The sequence below is a fragment of the Ursus maritimus genome, unplaced genomic scaffold (assembly GCF_017311325.1).
Source record: "Ursus maritimus isolate PB19 unplaced genomic scaffold, ASM1731132v1 scaffold_19, whole genome shotgun sequence".
Classification (NCBI taxonomy): Eukaryota; Metazoa; Chordata; class Mammalia; order Carnivora; family Ursidae; genus Ursus; species Ursus maritimus.
In genome coordinates, this window is record NW_024424341.1 from 3,398,023 (window position 1) to 3,421,378 (window position 23,356).

General features: G+C 56.6%; 1 protein-coding gene across 3 annotated transcripts in view; it reads left to right on the plus strand.

Moving 5' to 3' along the window:
• CUNH16orf74 (chromosome unknown C16orf74 homolog) overlaps positions 1-23,356 on the plus strand; it is a 33,073-nt gene that overhangs the window by 3,717 nt on the left and 6,000 nt on the right. For 2 of the 3 annotated variants that reach the window (XM_040633227.1, XM_040633226.1), the window contains exon 2: positions 7,306-7,351. In XM_040633227.1, coding sequence (XP_040489161.1) covers positions 7,324-7,351 — 28 coding nt within the window. In that variant the 5' untranslated portion in view covers positions 7,306-7,323. Of the gene's footprint in view, positions 1-7,305; positions 7,352-22,024; positions 22,131-23,356 lie in introns of those variants that run through there. The other variant, XM_040633228.1, reaches the window with a different exon arrangement.

A 23,356-nucleotide genomic window follows, 5' to 3' on the forward strand; every position in this document is an offset into this window, starting at 1 on the left:
AGGGAGGGAGGGAGGGAGGGAGGGAGGCCAGCGGTGTATTTATGGAAAGACTTAATCCCTCTGCAAGCCCCAAGGAGGCCGAAAGCTTCACCACCTAATCTCCTCTCCCTGGAAGCCCTTCCCTTGCTTGTGGGGTGCAACTCAGTGGGCACTGAGCCGGAGTTTAGGTCACCTCTGAGGACTGGAGCTGGGAACTTCTCCTCAGTGAGCGTGGAAAGGGAGCAGTGCTATTTAATGTGTACCGAGCACTTGCAGTGTTCCAGACCCTGCGGTTAAGAGCCAGTCCCTTTTCATCCTCTGACCAAGTAGTGGTGTTATCCCCATTTTACAGATGAGGACACGGAGCTTTGTGAAGGTCATAAGGTGGGTAAGTGGCAAGGGCAGGCCTTGAACCCCTAGCCCCCACAGTGAATTGCTCTTGAATATGGCAGGGGCCAGGCCAGGCCTCTGGGACCAGCAAATGCAACACCTCTGCCCCATTAAAATCTTATGAACATATAATATACACATGGTAATATGTGCACATCAAAAGTGTAAACCAGAAACAGAACTTCCCCAGGAATGTCCTCCTGCCCCTCCCAGCAGCAGTCGCCTCTGGAGCCAGCGGTGGGTCCCATGTCTCCCAGAGGCAGTGCCACATCCGAAAAACTTCAGGAGGTGAGCGGGCAGGTACTCACTGCTGTAGGCTCTTAGTGTGTGGCTCCTGTCATCAAGGCTGTTGTGAAAAATAGTTGCATGTTTTTCGAGGCACCTGGCTGGCTCAGTGAGAAGAGCATAAGACTCTTGATCTCAGGGTTGTGAGTTCGAGTACCACATTGGGTGTGGAGCCTACTTTAAAAAAAAATTTTTTTTAAGATTTTATTTATTTATTTGACAGAGATTGAGAACAAGCAAGGAGAGCAGGAGGGAGAGGGAGAGGGAGAAGCAGGCTCCCTGGCTGAGCAGGGAACCCGATGTGGGGCTCAATCCCAGGGCCCTGAGATCACGCCCTGAGCTGAAGGCAGATGCTAAACGGACTGAGCCACACAGGTGCCCCTAAAAAAATTTTTTTAATTGCATGTATTTTTTAAAGGTTTTATTTACTTATTTGACAGAGAGGGAGAGCACAAGTAGGCAGAGTGGCGAGCAGAGGGAGAGGGAAAATTACGCTCTCTGCTCAGCAGAGAGCCCAACATGGGGTCGATCCCAGGACCCTAAGATCCTGATGCAAGCCAAAGGCAGGTGCTTAACCAACTGAGCCACTGAGGTGCCCCTAATTGCGTATTTTTTAAACTAACCCTGTGGTTAATTAATCATTAACTTGACTTCTAATAGCATAACCCTTATTTTTAAATAAACATTTTTATTGACATATATGAAAAGGTACACAAACCTTAAGCATTGAGCTTGACAACACAGAGGCTCAGAGCGGGCAGTGGGCGGGTATTTTGCTGAGAGTTACATGGTCAATCGCAGGAAAGCCAAAGCTGAACCCCAGGTGGCCCAGGACCCTTCTCCATGACAGAAAAGTAGGTGGGGATTTCAGTGGGTGCCTTTGCCTCCCCGCCCCCATCGTTTTTCACTTCCTGTTGGTGAGCGGCTGTGGGCCAAGCAGCTGTCCCCGCTCCCCCCCCCCCCCCCCCAGAGAGGAGCTCGCAGCCTCCTGCAGGTCTGTGGGCTAAGGCCAGGGAGATGCTCATGTTTGCACTCTGTGTACCAGGATGGGAGGCATGTTAACGCTTGTAGCATCTGCTCCCAGCACAGACCCTTTGGCTGGAATTGCAGGAATTCTAATCCTGTTACAAAAAGCAAGTGCCTTTTCTAAAGAAGGAAGAAAACCAAGATGTTCCCTGTGCCTACTGGGAGCCCAGGGTGGCCAGCCTGTTAGAACCTTCTTCCCATGTTTGCAGGGAGGAGACGGGCGTGGAGAGATTGCCCACGTCCCTGGCTGGGAGCGGCACCCGGTTCCATCCTTACTTGGTGGGCGCACCCACCCAGCCCAACTGTCACATTCCTCAACTACGCTTCTTCACCCCACGCCCTCTCCTTGGGCTTTGGGGAGGCCTTTGTGAAGCAGCCGAGGTGCCACACTGCTGCGGCGAGTCATGACCTCCCGAGGGCCATTCCGACTCCATCCAGGAGGTGGCTCTCCGGAGACCAGCATCAGACTCCCAGTCGGACCCGGCGGTGCACTCACTTTCCCGCTCTGGGCCTCCAAGTCCTCATGTAGGAAACCCGTGTGAGCACCAAGACCACCTCCATGGAGAGCTGCCGGATTTCACAAACAAAATACAGGATGCACCTGGCTTGCGACTCTTGATCTCGGGATCGCGAGTTCAAGCCCCACGGTGGGTGCAGAGACTACTTAAAAGTAAAATCTTAAAAAAAAAAAAAAACCCAGACACCCAGTTAAGTTTGAATTGCAGATTAATGGTGAAGGATTTGGGGTCTGAGTATGTCCCATGCAGAAATTGGGCGCTGTATATTTTATCTGGAGCCTTTTACCTCTGGCCCGCCCCTTCCAGCTCTTGGTGCGTATCATTCACTCCGGAAAGACGTCCCCTCACACTCCGGAGCCCAGCCTCTGGGCCACAAAAGTAGTAGAGTCAGCCTGCACTGGGGCCAGACTTCCAAGAAGCAGGGTTCCCCCCCTCCCCCCGTCAGTGGTTCTGTGTCTTGGGCAGGCAGCGCCACATCGGAACTACTTTTCACCTTGTGCGGAGAACACACTGGCTTGCTTTCCCCCGCAGTGCAGACGTGTAGAAAGTGAGCCGGGACGCGCTCACCGCAGTGGGCTGGTAGTTTCTTCCAGGGGCTGTAAAAACCGTCACAGACAGCTTGGCCAAGTGCGTCCTTCCCCTGGAGATGCTCTTTGAGAACGCCGTGTGGTGTGCAAAGCAGCTGATACCCATCTCTCTCAGTGGCTCAGAGGAGAGGCGGCCCGTGCAGGAGGAGGAAGCGTGCAGCATTGCTGTCCTGCCACTAGAGAGGATCCTGTGGGGGCCATTTGGCGGTAGAGCAATTTTTATGCCTGGGTGCAAGAAAGAACCTGTTCTACTTCAAGCTGTTGTGCAAATAATTAACAATCCGCTGTTTCAAAGAGAACGAACAGCCCGATGCAATATGAAAGGGAGGTTTTTCACACTCCAGCAAAAGTGTGAAAGAGAGAACATTTATACCTACACTAGTGGTTCTCCCGGGCCTGACTGCACTTGTGCCATCTTGCCGAGCAAAGGGGACCCCTCCCACTAGATCGTTGCTCCCCTCCCATTAAATCTCTTTTTCCTTGTTGCAGAAATCTGTACCTTTTTTTTTTTTTAAAGATTTTATTTATTTATTTGACAGAGAGAGAGGCAGCCAGCGAGAAAGGGAACACAAGCAGGGGGAGTGGGAGAGGAAGAGGCTCCCAGCAGAGGAGCCCGATGTGGGGCTCGATCCCAGACCGCCGGGATCATGCCCTGAGCCAAAGGCAGACACTTAACGACTGCGCCACCCAGGCGCCCCAGAAATCTGTACCTTTTAACAAACAGAGGGCAGAGCCACGGCGTATAGGATGATGGGGCCCTGAAGCCGAGCGCCGCTGGGACCCCTCGGAGTGCCATCCCCCCGGCTGTAGAATGGGGTGGCAGTAATGTTTCTCTCTTAGGGCACTGTTAGGGTTGAGTGGAGTAATTTTTATAATAATCTCGGCCCAGGACTTGGCCTCTTAAAAGCATTAGCCGGATATCTGTCAGCTCTCATTGCCGTGATGCTGCTAGCGGGGGAGTTTAAGGTGGAAGCAGCCGTAGTCCCGGCAGTCGGGCCTCCATTCACACAGTTGGAGAATCAGGCTTCAAGTCCTCCCCCTCCAAACGGCTCGGCCCGTTCATGGGCTCTGTCTGCGGTCTCTGGCCAGGCTGGCCCTCCACCAGCAGCCCCATCACAGAGGGAGTGGAGTGCACCACCCCTGGGAGCATCTCCTGAAACGGCAGCCCAAACCAGGGACCACTCCATGGGCCGCCCCCCGGGGTGGTCTTCTAATGCAGCGCCCTTACAGGAGTGCTGGTGGCAGGGTGCCTCTTTGACAGCCGAGGACACGGAGACTGGGGGGGGCCGAACTTCAGCACCTCTGGCTCAGAGAGGGAAATGACTTGCCTGAGGTCACACAGCTCTTGGACCCTGGTTCTTCCTTGTTGCTCCGGGCCACTTCCCACCTGCTGCCTACCTTCTGTCCTGTGGGGAGGTAGAGGCAGAGTGACCGACCAGAGTTACGGCCTGTGTGCTGGGGGACAAGAAACGTCAGTGTGTGAAAATTCTCCATTTGGGAATTAGCGAACACAGAATCGCAGTACACAGACATGACCCCTTGATGTGACCTTGCCTGACCCTGGTGCAGCTGCTGCTTTTTTTTTTTTAATATTTTATTTAATCATTTGTCAGAGAGAGGGAGAGAGCACAGGCAGGGGGAGCAGCAGGCAGAGGGAGAGGGAGAAGCAGGCTCCCTGCTGAGCAGGGAGCCCAATGGGGAACTCGATCCCAGGACCCTGGGGTCATGACCTGAGCCGAAGGCAGACACCTCACTGACTGAGCCGCCCAGGCGCCCAGGATTTCTCAAACACAACAATCCGTCATGAGCTCCCACCTTTCAGCCTCAGCGCCCCTACCCTAACTATGTCATCTCCCTGAGCCCACAGCACCACAGTGCTTTTTCTGGGGCATTTTACAGCCAAGTCCTAACCTTACTTCCTCTGGGAGGCCTTCCCCCGTAAATCACTGCCTAAACCCTGGGATGGGACGCCCGTAAGTGCACAGTGAAGTCAGGGTGCACTGTGCACGGCGTGTCTATACTAGGCCGTGATGTGTGAGCTGCTCACCATGGTCAGTGGGGGTCCTGGGTGTGTTCATGAGCCTGACCTCAGGGGTGCAGACCCCCAGGGCGGAGACCCAGCCTGGGGCGGGTTGGGAGAGACAGAGGTAATAAGGTCTATGCCACCCCCTGCTTACCCCCCACACCCAACCCCAGGGAACCCTGTAGTTGAAAATGTTGTCGCTCTAGGGTCCAAAGTGCTGGGTTTGAATCCTGACCCCACCTCTTGCTACCCATACAACCTTGTACAAATTAACTAACCTTCCTGTGCCTCTGTTTCCTCCTCTGTGGAATGGGGATGGGGATGGTCCCAACCTCTCAGGGCTGTGGCAAGCATTAACTGACCAGCAATCTCCATCCAGGGGCTCTGAGGGGCACACAGGGAACACTCAAGAGATAACACCTGTTACTCCCACAGGCCTGGCCCTTCCTCTCCCCCTGAAGGCTACCCTCTCCTTGGCATCGCATCCTGCACATTATTAGAATCCCCTGGGGAGCTTTTAAAAAATCCCAATGCCAGGCCCACAGCCCAGGCCAATTACCCCAGAATCTCTGGGGGGGTACCCAGGCATCTGTATCTCCTTAAGTGCCCAGGCGAATTCGCGGTATTGTCAGAGGCAGGGCTGTGTCCGCCGCAGTGATGAGCATCCCTGGGTCTTGCTGAGATGCAGCCCCCGAGCCTGCCGGCGGGGTGGGGCCTGAGAGCCGGCACCTCTCACATGCTCCTGGTGGTCCCATGCTGCTGGCCCAAGACCACGGTCCAGGTAGCATGGCCGTGGAGAAAGGCCCCTGCTGGAATCCACTACCTGTCTTCCCTCTGTGGCTGTCATAAGTACTAGCGTCAGACACTTGCCGGTCTTGAGCCGTGTGCCCTCTGATAATTCAGTCCTCATGCTGCTCAGTGAGACCCCAAGAGCATCATCCCCATTTTAAAGATGAGGAAAGTGAAGGCTAGGTTGGTTGAGGAACCCGCCTGTGGTCACCTGGCTGAGCCAGGCTCTGGTCCGGCCAGGAGGGCACACAGCTCCAGGGCCTGCCAGCAAGTCAAGAGACACTCCCCCAGTGTCTGTCCCTCTCCTGCCCTGTCTCTCTCCCTCCCACTCACTCTCCCTCCCACTCACTTGTCCCCAATCCCCCCACCCCGTCTCCTGGCAGCTGTCTCCAGGCTCCCTCTTTCCTACCTGTCCCACAAACCCAACCTGGATAAAATTGAAACCCTTGCCTTGGGTTTCTCTAAGCCAGCCCCTCCTGGTCCCATCTCCTAAGACTGCATGTCTCCCAGACTTCCAGCTGCTTCTCCGCACCCTCACTGTCCCCCTACACACACACACCTCCCGCATCCCTGTCTTCCATCCTAAGGTTCCACAATTTCTGGCCCAGAGCGAGCAAGCGTCTCTGACCTTCACAGGCACATGACTCCCCGGGGGGCCTTGTTAAAATACCTATTCTGGCTCAGTGCGTCTGGGTGTGCCTGAGATGCTGCATTGCTAACAAGCTCCCGGGGAGGGGGGGGCTGCTGGTCTACCAGCACAGCCTGGGTAGTCTGCGCCTGGGGAACCCCAGGATTTCCTAGCCCTAGATGCCAGCCTCTGTGCAGGGCAAGGAGAAGACGGGTTCCAGGGCACAAGGCCAGGCCTCGGTCACACACCCACGTTGGAGATCCGAGGGGCTCCTCTCGTGGCCACCCTCTACCCTCGCCCCCAGCCAGCATGGCACACAAGCAGCTCCCTGTGAATGGAGGGATGAGCCTCCCCTTCCCCAGGAGGGCCTGCAGAGCCTCACAGGCCCCAGGCGGAGGTTGGGGCCGCCCCAGGTTGGAACGGCAGCTCCCTGAGCCTTGATTTCCTTGTCTGTGAGTGGGGATGGTGGTAGCACCTCCCAGCACCCCAGCTGGCACTGAGGGTCGTCAGAGCACACAGGTGCTGAGCATGGCCAGCTGCTGCCCGTTTCATTCCTCACGCAGAAGGCTAAGGACGCATCCTATTGCTGGCAGACTGTGGGAACGCTGGCAGGGGCCGTTTTACCTCCCGTGGACTGAGGCCCAGATGGCCTTCAGCTGTTAGATCTCCATAGAACGTGCATTTAAATGAGGGGCCATGCCCTCACAGAAGGTAAGCCCATCGTGGTGGCCTGGGGCTGCCCTGCAGCCTGGCCGAGGAGCCTCACATCCTCCTGTCCCTACTGCTGAAGCCAGCCACCGCCTGCAGCCCCTAAAAGAAAAGGCCAGGTCAGCCCCCCACTACGCCCTCCCCTCAGCCGCACCCCACACTCCAGATCTCCTGTATACTTAGCTCTGAGGCGCCTGAAAGTTTTTCCACCAGCACAGACTCATCTTTGAGCAAACTCAGCTCAGATGTAGTCAGCACGCACCCTGACCTCACCAGGCCCCAGCGGTTTCTCTCCCCGCTGCTTCCTGTTGTGTCCTGGTGGGGCGGGGGTGGGCCGCACGTGGCCAGCACCAACAAGCCCTCTCTCCACAGGCCCGCAGACGTGCTACCATGGGGCTTAAGCTGTCCTGCCTGAAAGGTAAGGGGGGGCAGCTCCCCCACCAGCTCTTCTGGGGCTGGGAGGGGGGAGGTGAAGGAATGAAGCTGGAGAGAGGGGGAGGGTACACCCTGGGAGGGGGGAACCACCACTTAAGGCAACATCTGTACACAGCAGGTGCCTTATAAATGCTTGCTCTGACTCTGAGCACCCCTGCAGGCCTTCCCTGTCACTGGCAGGTGAGTGATGTGGGAAGGTCGCAGTGCTCCTGGGCCTTGGCTTGTTGCTCAGGGGGATTAACCCCAACCATGGAGAGTAAGGGAAGAAGAGCCCCCCACAGGCACACGCCAGGGGTGTTTGCTCTCTACCCTGTGGGCCTGTTATCACTGACAAAGGAGGTCCGGCTTGCTGGGTGCTGGGGAAGACCAACAGGGAGAAGGTCCTGGAAGGACACAAAATCACTGTGGAATGTGGTAGGTGTTGGCAGAGGCAGCCCAGACACCTGTCCTGTGCCCTAGAACTTTCTGTCCGGCATCTGGATGACCCAGAGACACCTCAGACTCACGTGGCCCACACAGAGACCTCTCCCCTTTAAGCCCATTATTCAGCAACAAATGCTCCCCAGCTTGAAATCCAGGAGTCGTTCTCATGGCCCTTGACCCATGTGTGGCATGCCCAGCAACGCTGACTCACCTCCTGGATGTTTCGGGGGTGCCCCTGGCCCCGTCCCTTCGCCGCAAGAGGTCAGGGTTGTGGGAAGGTCCAGGCCAGAGTGAAGGTCCCGCTTCGGTCTGGCTGCTGGGATGCTGGGATTCGGTGAGCTCAGGAGAACATCTGGTTGGTCCAGCTTAGGCCTTGTGCCCCGCCCCCTTGGCCACGGGGTGGGGCATCTTGATGGACAGTTCCTCCAAGAGGATGCGCAAGTGCGGGCAGTGGTTCCCCTGGAGAAAATCAGAGTGTCGTTGGCAAAGTGGGGTTGAGATGCTGGAGAGCCGTGTGCAACCCACGCCCTTCCAGGGCTTGGCTCCCCTGAGGCTGCAGGCTGAGCCCACGCAGGAGTTGGGGGCGTTTGTCAAGCAAGCATCTGTGGAGGTGGAGGGCCAGTGGTTGCATCCAGACTGAGCCCCTGGTGCTCAAGGACCCTCCTCCTTTAGACTTTGCATTGGTGTCCCCAGTGCTGGGCACAGAGTAGGCATTCAGGACAAGCTTTTTGTTTGGGTTTTTAACCGTGGTAAAAGACACGTAACATACAATTTGCTGTCTTAACCATTTTTGAGTGTACAGTGCCCAGGCACTAAGGACAGTCATGTTGTTGCGCAGGGGTCCCCACCATCCACCTCCAGACCTTCTCCACTGTCCCAGCCCCACCAACTCCTCAGCCCCTCCCCCAGCCCCATCTCCCACCATCCTACCTCCTGTCCCTGTGAATTTGCCTCCTCTAAGGGCCTCCCATGCCTGCAGTGATAATGTACCCCTCCTTTCAGGACTGGCTTATTTCACTCAGCATCATGTCCTCAAGATTCCTCCCTGGTCAACCGTGCTGCAGCGGGTGTCAGAATAGCCTTCCTGTTTAAGGCTGACTTATATTCCCTGTGTGTATACACCACGTTTGGTTTATCCATTCCTCCATGGGCAGGGGGTGCCTCCACTTTTGGCTGCTGGGCCAGGACATCTTTGACGAGTCAACCAAGGCCCTGGAGGGACCCTCGGGGCCGCTTCCCTTCCAGCCCAAGGCGGGGATCCACCCAGGGGAGGAGACCCCAAGAGCGCAGACCCTGAGAGTCCCTGGGGAACATCCAATGCCCCCCCCATTTCCCCTTCTCTGCAGGACTGAGAGCCCAGGAGCAGGCTGAATGCTCCCCGTACTGGGGGGCTTTTAAAAGGGCCACCTTCCAGCCAGGCCTTGGAGGAGCGAAGGGCTGGAATGTTGCTGGAGCAGCGAGGTTTGCTCGTCAGGGCCTGCCACCGGCCCTGGGCTGCCAGCCCTCTACCCAGCCCTGATCTCTGGAGGTGGCAGGTCTCTTGAGTGAGACAGGCAGGGGGAAGGTGTGAGGGGCAGGGAGCCGAGCACAGGACCCTCTCTCCATGCTTAACCAAGAGGACCCAGGCCCGCGAGCCCAGAAGCCCCAGACCCTCCCCCTCCCTTAATGGACCGGCCACAGCGCAGCCACCGCAAAGCGCCAGGTGCCGCTCGGCCCCTCCCCTGCATACTGTTGTCCACGTTACCTTCCCGGCCCTTGCCGCCTGGGCACTTGTGCCTGCAGGCATGGTGTTACCCCACTGTGGGGCTGCGACGTGTCTGTGTGTCATGTCTGGCTGCCCCTGGTATGTGTCTTTCCACACTCTCTAACGCCTTTGTCACATCCCACCAAGAGTTGGTCTTCGGGTGGTTTCCAACTTGTTGCTTTTGTAAATAGTGCCATTTTGAACATCTGTGATTTCTGATTTTTTAAATTATTACTTCTTTGGGATAAATTCCAGAAATCAGAATGACCCAGTCAAGTAATTAGAATACATGGTGAATTCTTACTGGGGGCTAAGACTGCACAGAGCCCTTTTCTGTGCATATTCTGTGTGGATCCACTCCCCTGGCTCCATGACAACCGAGTGAGTTCTCCTGGGATCCCCAGTTTCCAGACGAGGAAGCCAGGGCACGGAGAGGCAGTGCAGTTGGCCCGAGGCCACACAGCTGGGACCCGGTGGGATCTGAACCCAGGCAGGCTCGTTCCAGAGGCCTTGCTTCAACCACTTCAACCACCACTGGTATGGCCGCTTCTGAAGAAAACATTTTAAGTTGACATTTGAAGCAGTCACTGTAGCCAGAAACGTTTTCAACACGTTCTCGTTCATCTTCACAGTCTATGAGATGGTGTCAGAGTTTCCTGGAGCTGCCGTAACATATTACTACACACTGAGGGGCTTCAAGCAACAGAAATGTGTTCCCCCACAGTCTGGAGGTTACGAGTCCTAAATCAAGGCGTCAGCAGGGTCGCCACGCTGCCTCTGAAGTCCTCCCTGTGTCTCCCTGCCCCTGGGGGCTCCAGGCGCTCCTGGGCATGTGGCCACGTCCTCCTGTGTCTGCCTCTGTCCTCACATGGCCTCCTCCCTGTGTCTCTCTGTGTCCTTTCTCTTAGAAAGACACCAGTCTGAACTTCCAGCCAGCCTTAAATCTGGGTGATCTCATCCCAAGATTCTTAATGAGTCGCATCTGCAAAGACCTTATTTCCAAATAGGGTCACCTTCTAAGGGTCTGTGTGGATGTGGATTTGGGGGGACACTCTTCACCCCACCACGAGTCACTTCACCCCTAAGCCCTGCACGTGCGGGGCAGGAAGGTACTTCTCTGGTCTGACAGCAAAGACTCAGCCCAAGGTGGGGACTGGTGGAGGGCGTGACACGGCAGAGAGGAACACAGCTGCGCCGAAATCCTTCTGTTTCTGGTCCCAAAGGAGAGTGGGTATAGCGGAGCACTGGGAGTGGGGTCCTGCCGCTCAAGGGTCTGGCCATGGCAGCTGTGACATGTGGGAATGCTCTGCTGTCCAAAGAGCACCTCCTGCCCCGTGCCCTCTATTGGGCTCAAGGGCTGGCGTGGGCCAGGGGTCGCGGTGAGCCAGGTGCTGCTCCCAGAATGGGGTCTCTCCATTCACCTATTTCATGCTCACTGCAGCTGGACAGTGTAGGTGACTTCACAGCGGGAAGACCGAGGCACAGGGCCGCTCTCACTGGCCGGTTGGGAGGGGCTTGGCTCAGCAGATGGGGGAGGGGTGAGTGGTTCTCTCCAGGTCAGCAGAGGGTGGCACGGCCCTAGGAACAGCACGGTCGGGCCACCAGACCTGCGGGCTCACATCACCTGGGAACTGGTCAGACATGTGGGCCCCTCCCAGATCTACTGAGTCAGAAACTCTGGGGGGTTTTAACAAACCCCCTGGGGGATTCCAGTGCCTGCTCAAGTTTGAGAACACTGGGGACCTGGCTCTGGGGTCAGAGGGATCTGAGTTCAGATCCCACGGGTGTCCCTGACTGCAACCTCGTACAAGTCACTTCACGTATCAAAGCCTCAGCTTCCCTATCTGTAAAATGGGGTGATGAGTGGGGACATCTCCCGGGCCAGGTTTCGAGAGTGATCTGAGCTAGATTGGCACTAAAGATGGTGCCCAGTGGACAGGGTTTCCCGTCTGCCCCGGCCCTCTGTACCTTCCCACTGTGGTGGCAGGTGCAGGTGCAGGGGAAGTCAGTCTGGAGCTGTGGCCTTTCCTGCAGGGGCCACCTCGGGGGCCGGTGTGGTCTCTGGGGTTCCCCAGAGGGTGCCAGCACCAGCCCCAGCCAATAACAGTGTCATCATGAAGACAGGCTCCTGGGCCGGGCTGGTCCCAGCGCACTGTCCTTCTGGGGCCGCCTGGGACTGGGCGGGAAGGACACCAGGAGATGGAGACTCTGTCCGGGCTTGGTGGCTCATTCATGTGTTTTAACGACTATTTTTCAGAACAGTTTTAGATTTATAGAAAGGGCAGTTTCACATTTACAGTTTCCCCTCTAGTTAAGGCTTGCGTCGGCTCGGTCCCTTGGTCGCGAGCCCTGAATTGGTCCGGATGCATTATTACCAGTAATGTCCCTGCTTTGTTCAGCTTTCCTGTTCTCCCCTCAGGCCCTCTGCTGTCCCAGGAGCCCACCTTACAATTTCTTGTCACGTCCCCTCTGGCTCCTCTGACTGTGACAATTTCTCAGAAGCTCCTGTCTTTGTGACCTTGGCCGTCTTAAGGAGGACTGGCCGTCTGTTTGGGAGGACAGCCCACTGTTGGGATCTTGCCAATGCGGGGGGGAGGGGGTCTTTAGTCTCTTCTGCCGAGCAGGTGACGATGGTGATGGTGGCGACTAGGGACACGGGTATGCCCTCCCTGACGCCCCTGACCGTCCAGGCATTTCCCCCACTTCCCTTGCAGGGGGGCTCAGATCCTCTCCTCTACTCGGCCTGTAACCCAGGCATGGGGTGTTTGGGGGCTGGCAGTCACGATGCCCGTTTTTGATTGATGTCAGGAGGCCTGAGGCTAGCCGCAGGCCACAGCGAAGATGAGAGTCACAATGCATCGCGCCTTCTAGCGCGAACTCTTGGTTCCAGCTGCCCGACGCTGCGGGCGGAGTTGGCCGAGAGACTGCTCATTACACAAACATTGATTGCATCCCTACTGTGCGCCGATCCAGGCCCAGGTACGGGACTTCAGACAGGAGCAAAGGAGTCATGCTTCTTGACCGCGTGGAGCTTGGAGAGTGAGAGAGAGGTGAGCGTTACTCAGAACAGCCACTTGAGTGCCGACTGCCACGTGCTACGACGGAAACCTGTGGCCCAGCCCTCAGGCAGGGATGGCACCAGGGAAGCAAGCAAGCCTGGGAGAGCTGGTCTGGGAGACAGTGGGGAAGGGGAGAAATGGGAAGAACAGCAGGTGGTCAAGGAGAGAAGCAGCGGATGGTGGGGCAGGGTATTTGGGTTTACTCCAGTGGGGGCTGGGAGCTCCATGTAACGGGAAGGATAAAGGCATCCATTCGGCTAATACATTTTGAGCCATTTTCAGAATGCGTGGGGGGCTTCATACGTTTGAAAGGAAGGCAGCATGGTGGGGTCCGCATCAAGGTAGAACATGGCCAAGGTCACCGTCTTAGTGTACTGAGCTTCTGTGTTCCATTTGTGCAGTGGGCTGCAGCTTCCTGCCCACGGGGATCCTCTCTGCCTGCCCTGTACCCCCTCCCCGCAGGGAACAGAGCCGAGACCAGCGCTGTGTTCCCCCGCAACCTTCCAGCTGACCGGCAGGCAGCTGTCGGGCATCCGCTCTGGGCCAGGCTCTGCACCAGGCCCCAGGGAAGGGCCGTGGACGGCTCAGAGCCCCTGCCCCCATGCAGGAGAGGCAAACACGAGTGTGTGAACAGAGAGCCAGACTGGTGGGTTGTGTGGTGACAGCAGTAAAGGGAATTAAAGTGGTGTCATAGTGTGCACAAGGCAGGTGGGGGCCTCTTGTAGCACAGACATCAGAGCCAGCCACACAGAGGCCAGGAACAGTGCTCCAGGCAAAGGGAACAGCAGATGCAAAGGCCCTGAGACAGGAACAAGTTTGGTGAGCCGAAGAGCAGTGTGAAGAGGGGAGTGGGACAGGAATGAGGGGCTGAGAGGCCAAGCAGGAGGAGCTGAGGTCCCTGGGCAGGCAGGACTGTGGCATCTGAGGTGAGGTATCGAGAATTTCTTGTATTAGGAGTAGGGAGCATTAGAATCGGTGCAGACCAGGGGTGTAAGCCTCCATGTGATCCGACTTGCAGGGCTGCAGCCCAGGGCGAGCGCCACTATCTGGGGCCAGCATCCTTGCTTTTCACATGAAACCTGGGCTGGGGACTGACTGCCTAAAGTGAAAAGGTTGACTTGGCTGGAAACCCAGGAGGCAAGGGCTCAGAGGGCAGAGAGACCCCCACCTGCTCCAAGGAGGGGTGCTTAATCACAGACTGTCTCAAACGCCGAAGCAGATGGTACTTAACTTGGCCCCGCCCTGTCCCCACGGGAGAGCCAGCAGCCCTCCTGGCTCATGGCCTGGATTTAGCCCCATGTCCTGCTTAAGCTAACCCCCCCACCCGTGCCGCCCCGCACCTGCTGTCCTGAGGAAGGAGGGAGGGACAGCCAAGAGGGCCACAGTCAAGTTGGCTAGCCTGGGCATGCTTGAGGACCAATACCCAGGGGAGGCTTGGGCTTCCGTGCACTGGGGCTCTGGAGCTGAGCTGGCCCTGCACAGTTGTCCCAGATCAAGGGGACAGGCCTTTTACCTGTCCATCTCCTGGTCGTGCTGTAGGGCTATGCCAGGAGGGGCATGACCTTGGGCAGGGCCTAGATGAGGAGAGTGAGGGTGTGTCTGGCCCTGAGAACAGGGCCCCCTTAAATTGTGTATCCTAAGTTCCTTGAGTGCCCCACTTCAGTCCCTCCCAGCTTGGGGGTGGGCAGGTCCTAGGGACCATCAGCAGGCAGCACTCGGGCTATAGGTTCCAGTGGGGGACTGTGGGGACTGGGGCTGTGGGCCAAGAAGGCACAGGCCCCAAGGATGCCTGTCCTTGAAGTCCTAGTCCTGTAGTCCCTACAGCCGGCCTCAGCTCCTGGCAGCCCACACTAGTGTCCTAACCACGCACTGCCCATGTGTCGGTCAGAATGGGGGGCCATGCAGGGGAGACCATGAAGGTGTAAGAAAGGACAGGCATCTCCGTCTGAACAGCTAGGGAGCCATGTCTCGCACACATGGTTTAGGCAAAGGAACAAGGGGCAGAACGACAGATCTCATACCACCACGCACATTGGAAAAAGGAAACAAATATGCCCAGGAGAGTGTTTGCACATGTAGACAGAGAATGCTCTGGAAGAAGACACAGGAAACAGTAACCATGACTGCCTCCAAGAGGAGAAGCTGTGAAAAACAGGGTGGCTGGGGGTTAGCCAAGAGCTGGGCCCAACAGACAGGCTGGAGTCTTCGGTGGCCAATGTCTCTGGCCTGGAGGAACCAGCTGGGCCCAGCGTCCCCATTCCCAGGACTCTGGGGACTTCACTCTCGACTTCCCTGGGCCCAGTGACCACACACTGGGCCAGTCTCCTGAGAAGGAGCATTCCCATCCCTGCTCCTGCCTCTCTCTACCTGTTTACTCTCTCAGCCCTTCACCTTGATGGGAGTTCTCCTGCAGCAGCATGGTCCACCTTCCTCCTTCTTCCCTCCTAAGTCTGTCTGTCTGTGTTAGCTCCCCTTCAGAAAATGCTTTCTTCTCCTTTTCATTACTTTATTTTCTGAATATGTAAAATACCTCGTGGTACAGAATGTAAAATGTACAAAAGAATATGTAGGAAAACGTAAGTCTCCCCTTGCTACTCTCCTGCTTCGAGACAGCCATTGTTACTGCTTCCTTGGGTCTCCTTCCAGAACATTCTACGTCTGCATGCACAGACATGGTCCTGGGCGTATCCCTTTCCTTTTTCCAACATGCATGGTGGCATTAGACCCGCCATTCTGCCTCTCCCCCCGTTCCTTCCACGGATCTGCAAGTGTGGGAACGGGCTTCCTCGTGGACCATGGTGCCCGTCCTTTTGCACAGTGACACAGTATTCCCTCGTGTAGCCCGCCCTCAGGGTCTCACCGTCCCCACCCTGTCTTTCACCCACCAGGGAGCCTGGCCATGGGACATTCCCAGAAGTAGCACTGCTAGGTTAGAGGGCGTGCAGCCTTGTCATTTTGAGAGTTGTGCCATGTGACCTCGGGAGTTGCAGCCAAAGGCCCTGCATCCTCCACGTGGGGAATGACTAAGCTAACAGTGGTAACGGCCTTTTTTTTTTTTTTTTTTTCATTCTTGCTGATCTCATGGGTGAAAAGTGCTATCTCGGGGAAATTTGTTTCACGTCTGCAAGAAAGGTTTGCATTCTTGTTGACGTACGACACACGGGCCGACCAAGGATGCCAGCTGTGACGGAGCCGCTCCATGTACCTTTTCACACACCCGCCAGCGTCCTCGTCCTCCCCCAACCCCTGCCAGCACCGGTCAGTTCTCCTGCCTCTGTCCTTTCCCTGCCCCCGACCTCTGCGTATGTCACCTCTTTCGTTGAGCAAGGAGCTTCGAACCACCCAAGCCATGCCCAAAACTCCTCTGAGACCCTCCTCTGTAGTCGCTGGGGAGACCCACCGTGAAGGCACGAACTTCCCCAAGCCTCAGTTTCTGCAAAGTGAGGGCTGGGATGCTCTGGGACAGAGCCGGGGCCACTTCCTCTCTGTCACCCTTGCACGTGGCAAAGGGAATTCTACAGCTGACACGGCACTGCCTCCGGGGCGTGTGCTGTGGGCAGCAGCTATGCGATCAGGGGCAAGTGGTGCAGTGTGTCTTTGCCTCAGTTTCCCCCACTGTCAGTCAGGGCCACCGCAATCCCCTTCAGGGTGTTGCTTAGATAATCTCAGGTGCTGACACCTGTAGGGGGCACAGGAGGCCCTCCATACGAGGTGTTGGGGGGTCATCATCACGGCTCCTGTCTTTCCTCTCCACTGAGGCCAGCACCCACTCTGGCCATTGGAGGGGCTCCCCTCCTGCCCTGTCCAGAGCAGCCCCCTCTGGTTTGCTGAGCCTGCACTGGCACCAAAGGCGTGCAGGACAGTGGCTGTCCGGTGTCTCTGCACCCAGCCAGTGCCAGATCCCAGAGCACTTGGCTGCCCTCAGGCCCAGGAAAGGCCTGTCCACATGGAGCTGGCCGTGGAGCTCACCGGGGAGCACAGGGAAGGAGGCAGCCCGGCCTCCCAGGAGGACTCCCTGGGTAGAGGCACAGCCTCAGCTGTCCGTGGTGGCACTCGCTGCCGCTCTGCTTCCCAAAGACCAGATGCCACTTGGGCCTTGAGCTTTTGATCTGCTCTGCTGTGTGGCCACCCATCTGTGGACCCTCTCACGTGTCAGCTGCCCACAGCTGGGAAGACACGTCCCCGTCCTCAGGGCTTGGGCTCCTCCAGGAGCTCACGGTTTTGCTCAGGATAGCCCCGCTCACCTCCTGCCTTGGGGACTAGCTGGAATCTACTTCCAGCGGCCCCTGGTGGCAGTAATAACAGTCCTAGCCCCACTAAGCGCATGCTGTGGGCCAGGCTTCCCCAGACACCTGCCACTTAATGAAACACATCCTTAGGAGAGCGCTGTGGGTTACAGGTCACTATCCTGGGTGAAAATTTGAATCTTTATCCTAATAAGGGAGGCAAGGCAGATAGCCCCCTTTCAGTGGTCCTCTCTGTGAGTTTGCAAACAGAGGCTCAGAGAGGGTAAGAAGGATGCTCAGCCCACACAGCTGGCAGAAGGCAGAGTAGGACCACCAGTCCCTGTGGCTCTGGGCATCCTGCAGCCCCCTCCTGTGGCTCCAGCCCAGCCACAAGGGACAAAGGAAACCAGCAGCTCTCAGGGGCCTGCTCAGAAAGGCAGAGCTATTGTGGTGATTAGTAACAGCTATGACCGTGGCTCTCGACTTCTCAAATGGGGGGGGATTTTGCCCCCCACCCTCACCCCATTACCTAGAGTTGTCAGATTTAGGAGGGGAAAAAAAAACATAAAACAGGATGCCCCAGTTACATTTGAATTACAAGTAAACAAGGAATAATTGTGTAGTATAAGTATGTCCCAAATATTGCATGAGGATTTGTACTAAAAAATTACTGGTATTTTTTAAATTTGTATTTTATCTGGTAACTCCACCCCCCTAGGAAACGCGGGCAGCATCTGGAGACCGTTTTTGGTGTCACAGCTAGAGGGCGCTACAGCCTCTAGAGGCCAGGGCCAAACTGTGCACGCGGCATCCGCACCGCAGGGGGTGGTCAGCGGTGCCCGCTCAGCCCCACCTCCCGCGGGCCGGGCCGCTGCCAGGTGCTGTGCCTACTTTCTCTGACTTGGGTTCTCACTCCACCCTCACCCCATGGCCGAGACCCACGAAGCGCCCCAGAGAGGCTGGGGTCCGGAGCCAGGACGGGACCCCACCAGAGTCCAGAATCTGCCCTGGCGCTCCAGGCAGGCGGGCAGGCGCGCCGCGGGTGGCAGGGAGGGGGCGCCTTCGCCCCACCTCACCGCGCCCCACCCTCTCTCCGGCTCCTCCTCCCGGGCTCTCCCTCCAGCGGCTCATCCCTGACGCAAGCTGGGGCTTTTTCCTTAATTAAAAAGAGATTTAAAACATCCACCGCGGGCTCCACTGGGCCCCGGCTGCCTCGGAAATGTAGGACCGCCCTCAAGGCCCTGGCCTCATCCATAATAATGCAAGGCTTTCTGCTTAATTGGAATAAAAAAAAATAAAAAGATTAAGTGCATCTGAAACCCTTGGAGGCATTTGTCGGCTTGTTTTTTGAAAGACCTACACTAAATCCGACATCTGACATTCGGTCATCTCTGAGGAGTTAGTGCCGGCCCCAGTGCACCCCATTCCTGCCCCAGGGCCTTTGTGCCTGCTGCAGCTGACCCAAGTGCCCTCAACTTCCCTCCATTTTTCCTGCCACCGCCCTCCGATTGGCCCCGCCGGAAGCCTTTTCTGACTCCCACCTTCTAACCCTGTCCTGCTCCTTCCCATCATCGGCTTCTTACTACTGATCCAGGCTCCGGAAAGTGTTTGCTTCCTTGTCCTGGGAAGGCAGGCTCCATGTCAGTTCCACATGACCCTGGGCACGGCCCCTGAGTCCTCTGTGCCTCGGTGTGCCCATCTGGAAGATGAGCTTCTCACACTGTGGGCCTCACTGGGAGGACAACATGATGACTCCCCCTCGAGGAGCTCATACAGCCCCACCTGCCCCCACCGCAGCAATGTGAGCCCTCCCGACAGCGGCGTGAAACACCAGGGCCCTCTCTGTTTTTTCCCAGCTGCCCCTGAAATCTTTGGGGCCTCACTCCCACTCTGGGGCCTGGAGGGTGGTGGAAGGCGCAGAACGGTGGGAGGAGCAGAGAAACATGCTGAGACTCTTTCCTCCTCTGCTGTGTCCCCAGCACCTGAGACGACACCTAGCACATAGTGGGTGCTCACTAACTGCCTGCCAGCCGAGCACCTCCCCTGGGCCCGGCTCTGTGCCGCAAGGGAAGGGAGCGTCAGGTGAGAAGGCCGGGGGCCAAGAGAGGCGGGGTCACAGTCAGCCAGCAGAACTGAGAGTCAGGGTCTGGAGCCCCCGGAGCCCGGGGTCAGTCCAATCCAATAAGGAAAATACGTCTCCAAGGGTTAGGGTGGAAAGGACTATTTTGTCAGAGCCTTCCCCACTCCAGCTGTCCTACAGCAAGGGTGGGACCAGGTCCCTGACCTGCGTTCAGGGGGCTAGGAGTAACAGCCACTGGGTGGCACCCAGTAGGTACTCAATATTGGCTGAATCAAGAAGTGTGAAGGCCAGAATCTCATGCTCTTAATAACCACCTATGTTCACTGAGCGAGCTCCGCGTGGCCAACTGTGTGAATTTCTCACCTGCAAAATGCCCATAATGGTTGCACCCCCTTGGCTGGAGTGAGGATGTCAGTGTGGGTCTTAATCCCCCTTAGTACCCCCTGGAGGTGGGGACGATTTTTTACCTTCATTTTGCAGGTGAGGAAACAAGGCCCAAAGGGGTGGTGTCATTGCCAGGTGTATTGAAGCCCAGGTGAATGTTCTGGCCTCCATTACCTTGTGGGCCCAACAGAGACACTGTGTGCGCGACGGTGCCTTTGGGAAGAGTGGACACAGTCCCAGGCAGAGTCTCCAAGCCAGTCCGCATGCCATTTTCAAAAGAAGCAGCAGAGGGCGCCCTTGAGCCACGAAGCCTGCGGAAGGCAACAGGTGTCGGCGGTGGCCTCGGAGTGGCCTGGAGGCTGCGGAGAGCTGCACAGGGAACTGGAGCAACCTGAGCAGATCATAGGCCTGGCTCAGGGCTTCTGAAGGATGAGAAGTGGTGGCTGATACCAGAAGGGGCAGGGCAGGAGCTCAGGCCTGGAGCCACCTGGTCTCCACGTGTCCTCCCAGCACCTTCTTTCTCTGAACCTTGGTTTTCTCGCCTGGAGAATGGCCATGGGTCCAGTGTCCACCCCAAGGGGTGGTGTGAGGAAGCGGCATGGTCCTCAACCCCAGTCTCCCCCAAGCGCCAGCCCGAGGGCTCACCCTTGGCCATGCCTCCTGCACTAGGCAACCATACGCCGAATGCCAGGTACTTCGTGCCTACAAGACAGGTGTAACTTAGAGTAGGCTCAGAGTAGTGCCCCATGTTCCCACAGTCACCCTAGCTTGTAGGTTCCCTGCCCTGGCTGTTAGACTCATGTGGGTGCTTTTAAAAATCCTGGCAGCCCCAGGGGCACCTGGGTGGCTCAGTCGGTTAAGCATCCGACAACCCTTGATCTCAGCTCGGGGTCTTGATCTCAGGGTCATGAGTTCAAGTTCCATGCTGGGCTTCATGCTGGGCCTGGAACCTACTTAAAAAAAAAAAATCCTAGTGGCAATGAAATCAGGCTCTCTGGGTGTGGGGTCCTCGGTCAGTAGTTTTCACACTTCCCACGTGATTCCCAGTGGGCGGCCAAGATGGAAAACCGCTTCCCTCAAGCTGGGAGAAGGGCAGAACCAGGTTTCAGAGGAAGTCTGTCTGGCCTCACAGCACAGCGTCTCCCCATATCACCTGCAGAGAAGGCCGGCTCCTGGAAGCCAGGGTTTTGGCAGTCGGGCCTGCTCTAAATCCAGGACCGAGAACAGTACATGCCCCAGAGCAGGGGCCCAGTCAAGGTCAGGTGACCGCCACCCGTTGGAAAGCCTTCCGCACAGGCTCCCTATTGCACCCTGAAACCTTTCAGCATTTCTGGGGCTCTGGGATCTGCTCCCCACCCCCTGCTTCCTTGGGGCCTAGCCCCCTGGAATCCCAGCCAAGCCCACCCCTTCAGGAAATGGGCTTTTAATGGCCTGAGGCGGGCACATAATTAACAAGTAACAATTCTGGCTTTAGCACAAATGAGCTCCTTGTCTGGGGCAGGGTGGCATTTGTTTTTAATCCCCAAAGTAGGCTTTATCTCCTGAGAGCTTTTTCTCTCTCGCTCAGCCACCTCTGCTAGAGGCTGGGCAGCCCCCGGGGGGATTTGAGAGGTGCTGAAGTCCCGCCCTCCCTCTTTCCTTCCTCCTCTCTCTTCCCACCTCCCTCCTCCCCTCCCCTCTCTCCTCTCCACCTCGAGCATCTCTCCAGGGCCCACTGAGTGACCTGATGCTTCCTGATTAAGAATGTGGGCTTTGTCGCCAAGCTCCCAGAACCTGTTAAAATGCAAATGTGGGGCCCGGGAGGAGTGTGGCTCTTCCCTATTAGCATTTTATTTTAGAACTTGGGAATATTCGCGGGGGAAGCGGCCTTGGAGAGGGAGCAGGGAGGCTCCCTCCTGTTACAGATAACAATAATCAGGGCTTCCTTTTGTCGCCAGCACTCCATGAGAAGCTCTTTACGGATGATTATAGAGAAAGCTAACGGGAATTGAGCACCCTCTAGGCCCCTGGCTCGCTGGGCAAGTGCTTTACGCGAATGCATTCATTTCCTCAAGCCCAACACCCCTCCGGTGTAGGTACCGTGGCTCACAACAGCAGGCAGGTCTTGGGTTTTGTTCTTGTCTTCGGCATCAAGCAGCCTCAGCCTTCTGAGGTTCTGTCACCTCAGGCATGTTCCAGATCCACACCCCCTGACTTCTGGGTGTTACAGGGCAGGGATCGGTGGCCTGCAGCCCTTGGGCCAAATCTGGCCCTCTGCCCATTTTTGTCAATAAAGTTTTATTGGGGGGCACCTGGGTGGCTCCGTCGGTTTCAGCATCAGACTCTTGGTCTCTGCTCAGGTCTTGATCTCAGGGTCGTGAGTTCAAGCCCCGCGTTGGGCCCTGCAGCCTACTTTAAATATAAAGAAAGAAATAATAAAGTTTTATTGAAACACAGCCGCTCATTCATTTGCATATCATCAGTAGCAGCTTTCCTGTGACAGTGGCAAAATTGAGCAGTGGCAGGAATAGACTGCAGAGCCCCCAAAGTAAAAAATACTTCCCATCCGGCCCTTTTCAGAAAGCTTGCCAGCTCCGTTATCTAGAATTGTGGTTACGAGAAGCACCAGCTTGCGGAGTTGGACAGATTGGGTTTGGGTTCCAACCCAGGCTCCAACCCACACTAGCTGTTCAACTGACTGTAACTGTTTCCTCCCTCTGTCCTCAGTCTCCACATCCGTGAGATAGGGCTGGTTAGACTTCGCACCCCAGTGAGGCACAGTGAAGACCGAAGGAGAAAGCGTCCATGGGGCGCGCAGCACCACGTCCAGCATGCGGCGAATAACCCGTACATGTCAGCCATGGCAGGTGATAACAGGACCGCCTCCTCCCAGCGGCTTCCTTTCATCCGCCTTAGGTTCTGGGTTGTACTGCTTTCAATCAAGGTGGCGGCAGCCTCGGTGGGTGCTCCCGAGGGGCTCGGCATCTGATGGGGAGACCTGGCCTCTTCCCGCAGAACTAGCTGGCCTCGTCGATTTGGGGGGCACCGCCCCAGGGAGGAAATAGGGTCAGGGTTCAGGACGCAGAGGTGGCTGGGTCGTTGCCTGGGAGAGCCACTCCAGGCTCAAGTTTGGTGTGAGTGAAGGAGGAAGCCGCGCAGGGCGGGAAGGCTGCTGTGTTCATGGGGAGCAGGCCGTCTGCCAGGCGCCCTGTCATCCTCTCCCCAGCCCACAGACGTGGGTCCGGCCACCCTGTTTTGTCAGTGAAAACAGGAAGTCAGAGGGAACACAGTCCAGAGAACACCCTCACTCCTGACAGCAGCTGCAGGCGCGGGGGTTCCATGATTCCCTAGAAAGACACACAGAACTCGCTGAAAGCTCTTGTACTCGTGGTGATGATTTATTACAGGGGAAGGGACGCAGATTCCCATCAGCCAAGCTGAGGGAGTGTGTAGGGCGGAGTCCAGGAAGGTTCCAGACAGAGCTCTCATTGTCCTCTCCCCACGGAGTCACAGACGCATTACACTCGGTATAGCCGTGAGATACACACACTCACACACTCACACGGTGGTGGTAACCAGGGAGGATCGCCTGAGCCTCAGTGTTCAGGATTTCTACTGGGTGTTCTGGGCTGCATTTTGTCCCCCAAAATTCATATATTGAAGTCCTAGCCCCCAGGACCCTAGTATGTGACCTTATTTGGAAATGGGGTCCTTGTTGCAGATGTGATTAGTTAAGAAGAGGACCTGCTGGAGTAGGGTAATAATCGAGCAGGGGTTACTGTGGATTGTAATCCATGATCCAGTATGACTCGTGTCCTTATGAAAAGGGGACATCTGGACAGAGACTCACACACAGGGAGAGGTCGTGTGAAGACAAAGGCAGAAATTGGGCTGATGTGTCCATAACCAAAGGACACCGAACACTGCCTTCAAACCACTGAGAGCAGAGGGAGAAGCACGGGACACAGTCTAGGAGGAGCCGGCCCTGGCAGCACCATGCTCTTGGCTTCTGGCCTCCAGACTGGGGGAGAGTAAGTTCCTGTGGTTGGAGCCCCACAGTCTGTGGTCCCTTGTCACAGCAGCCCAAGGACAC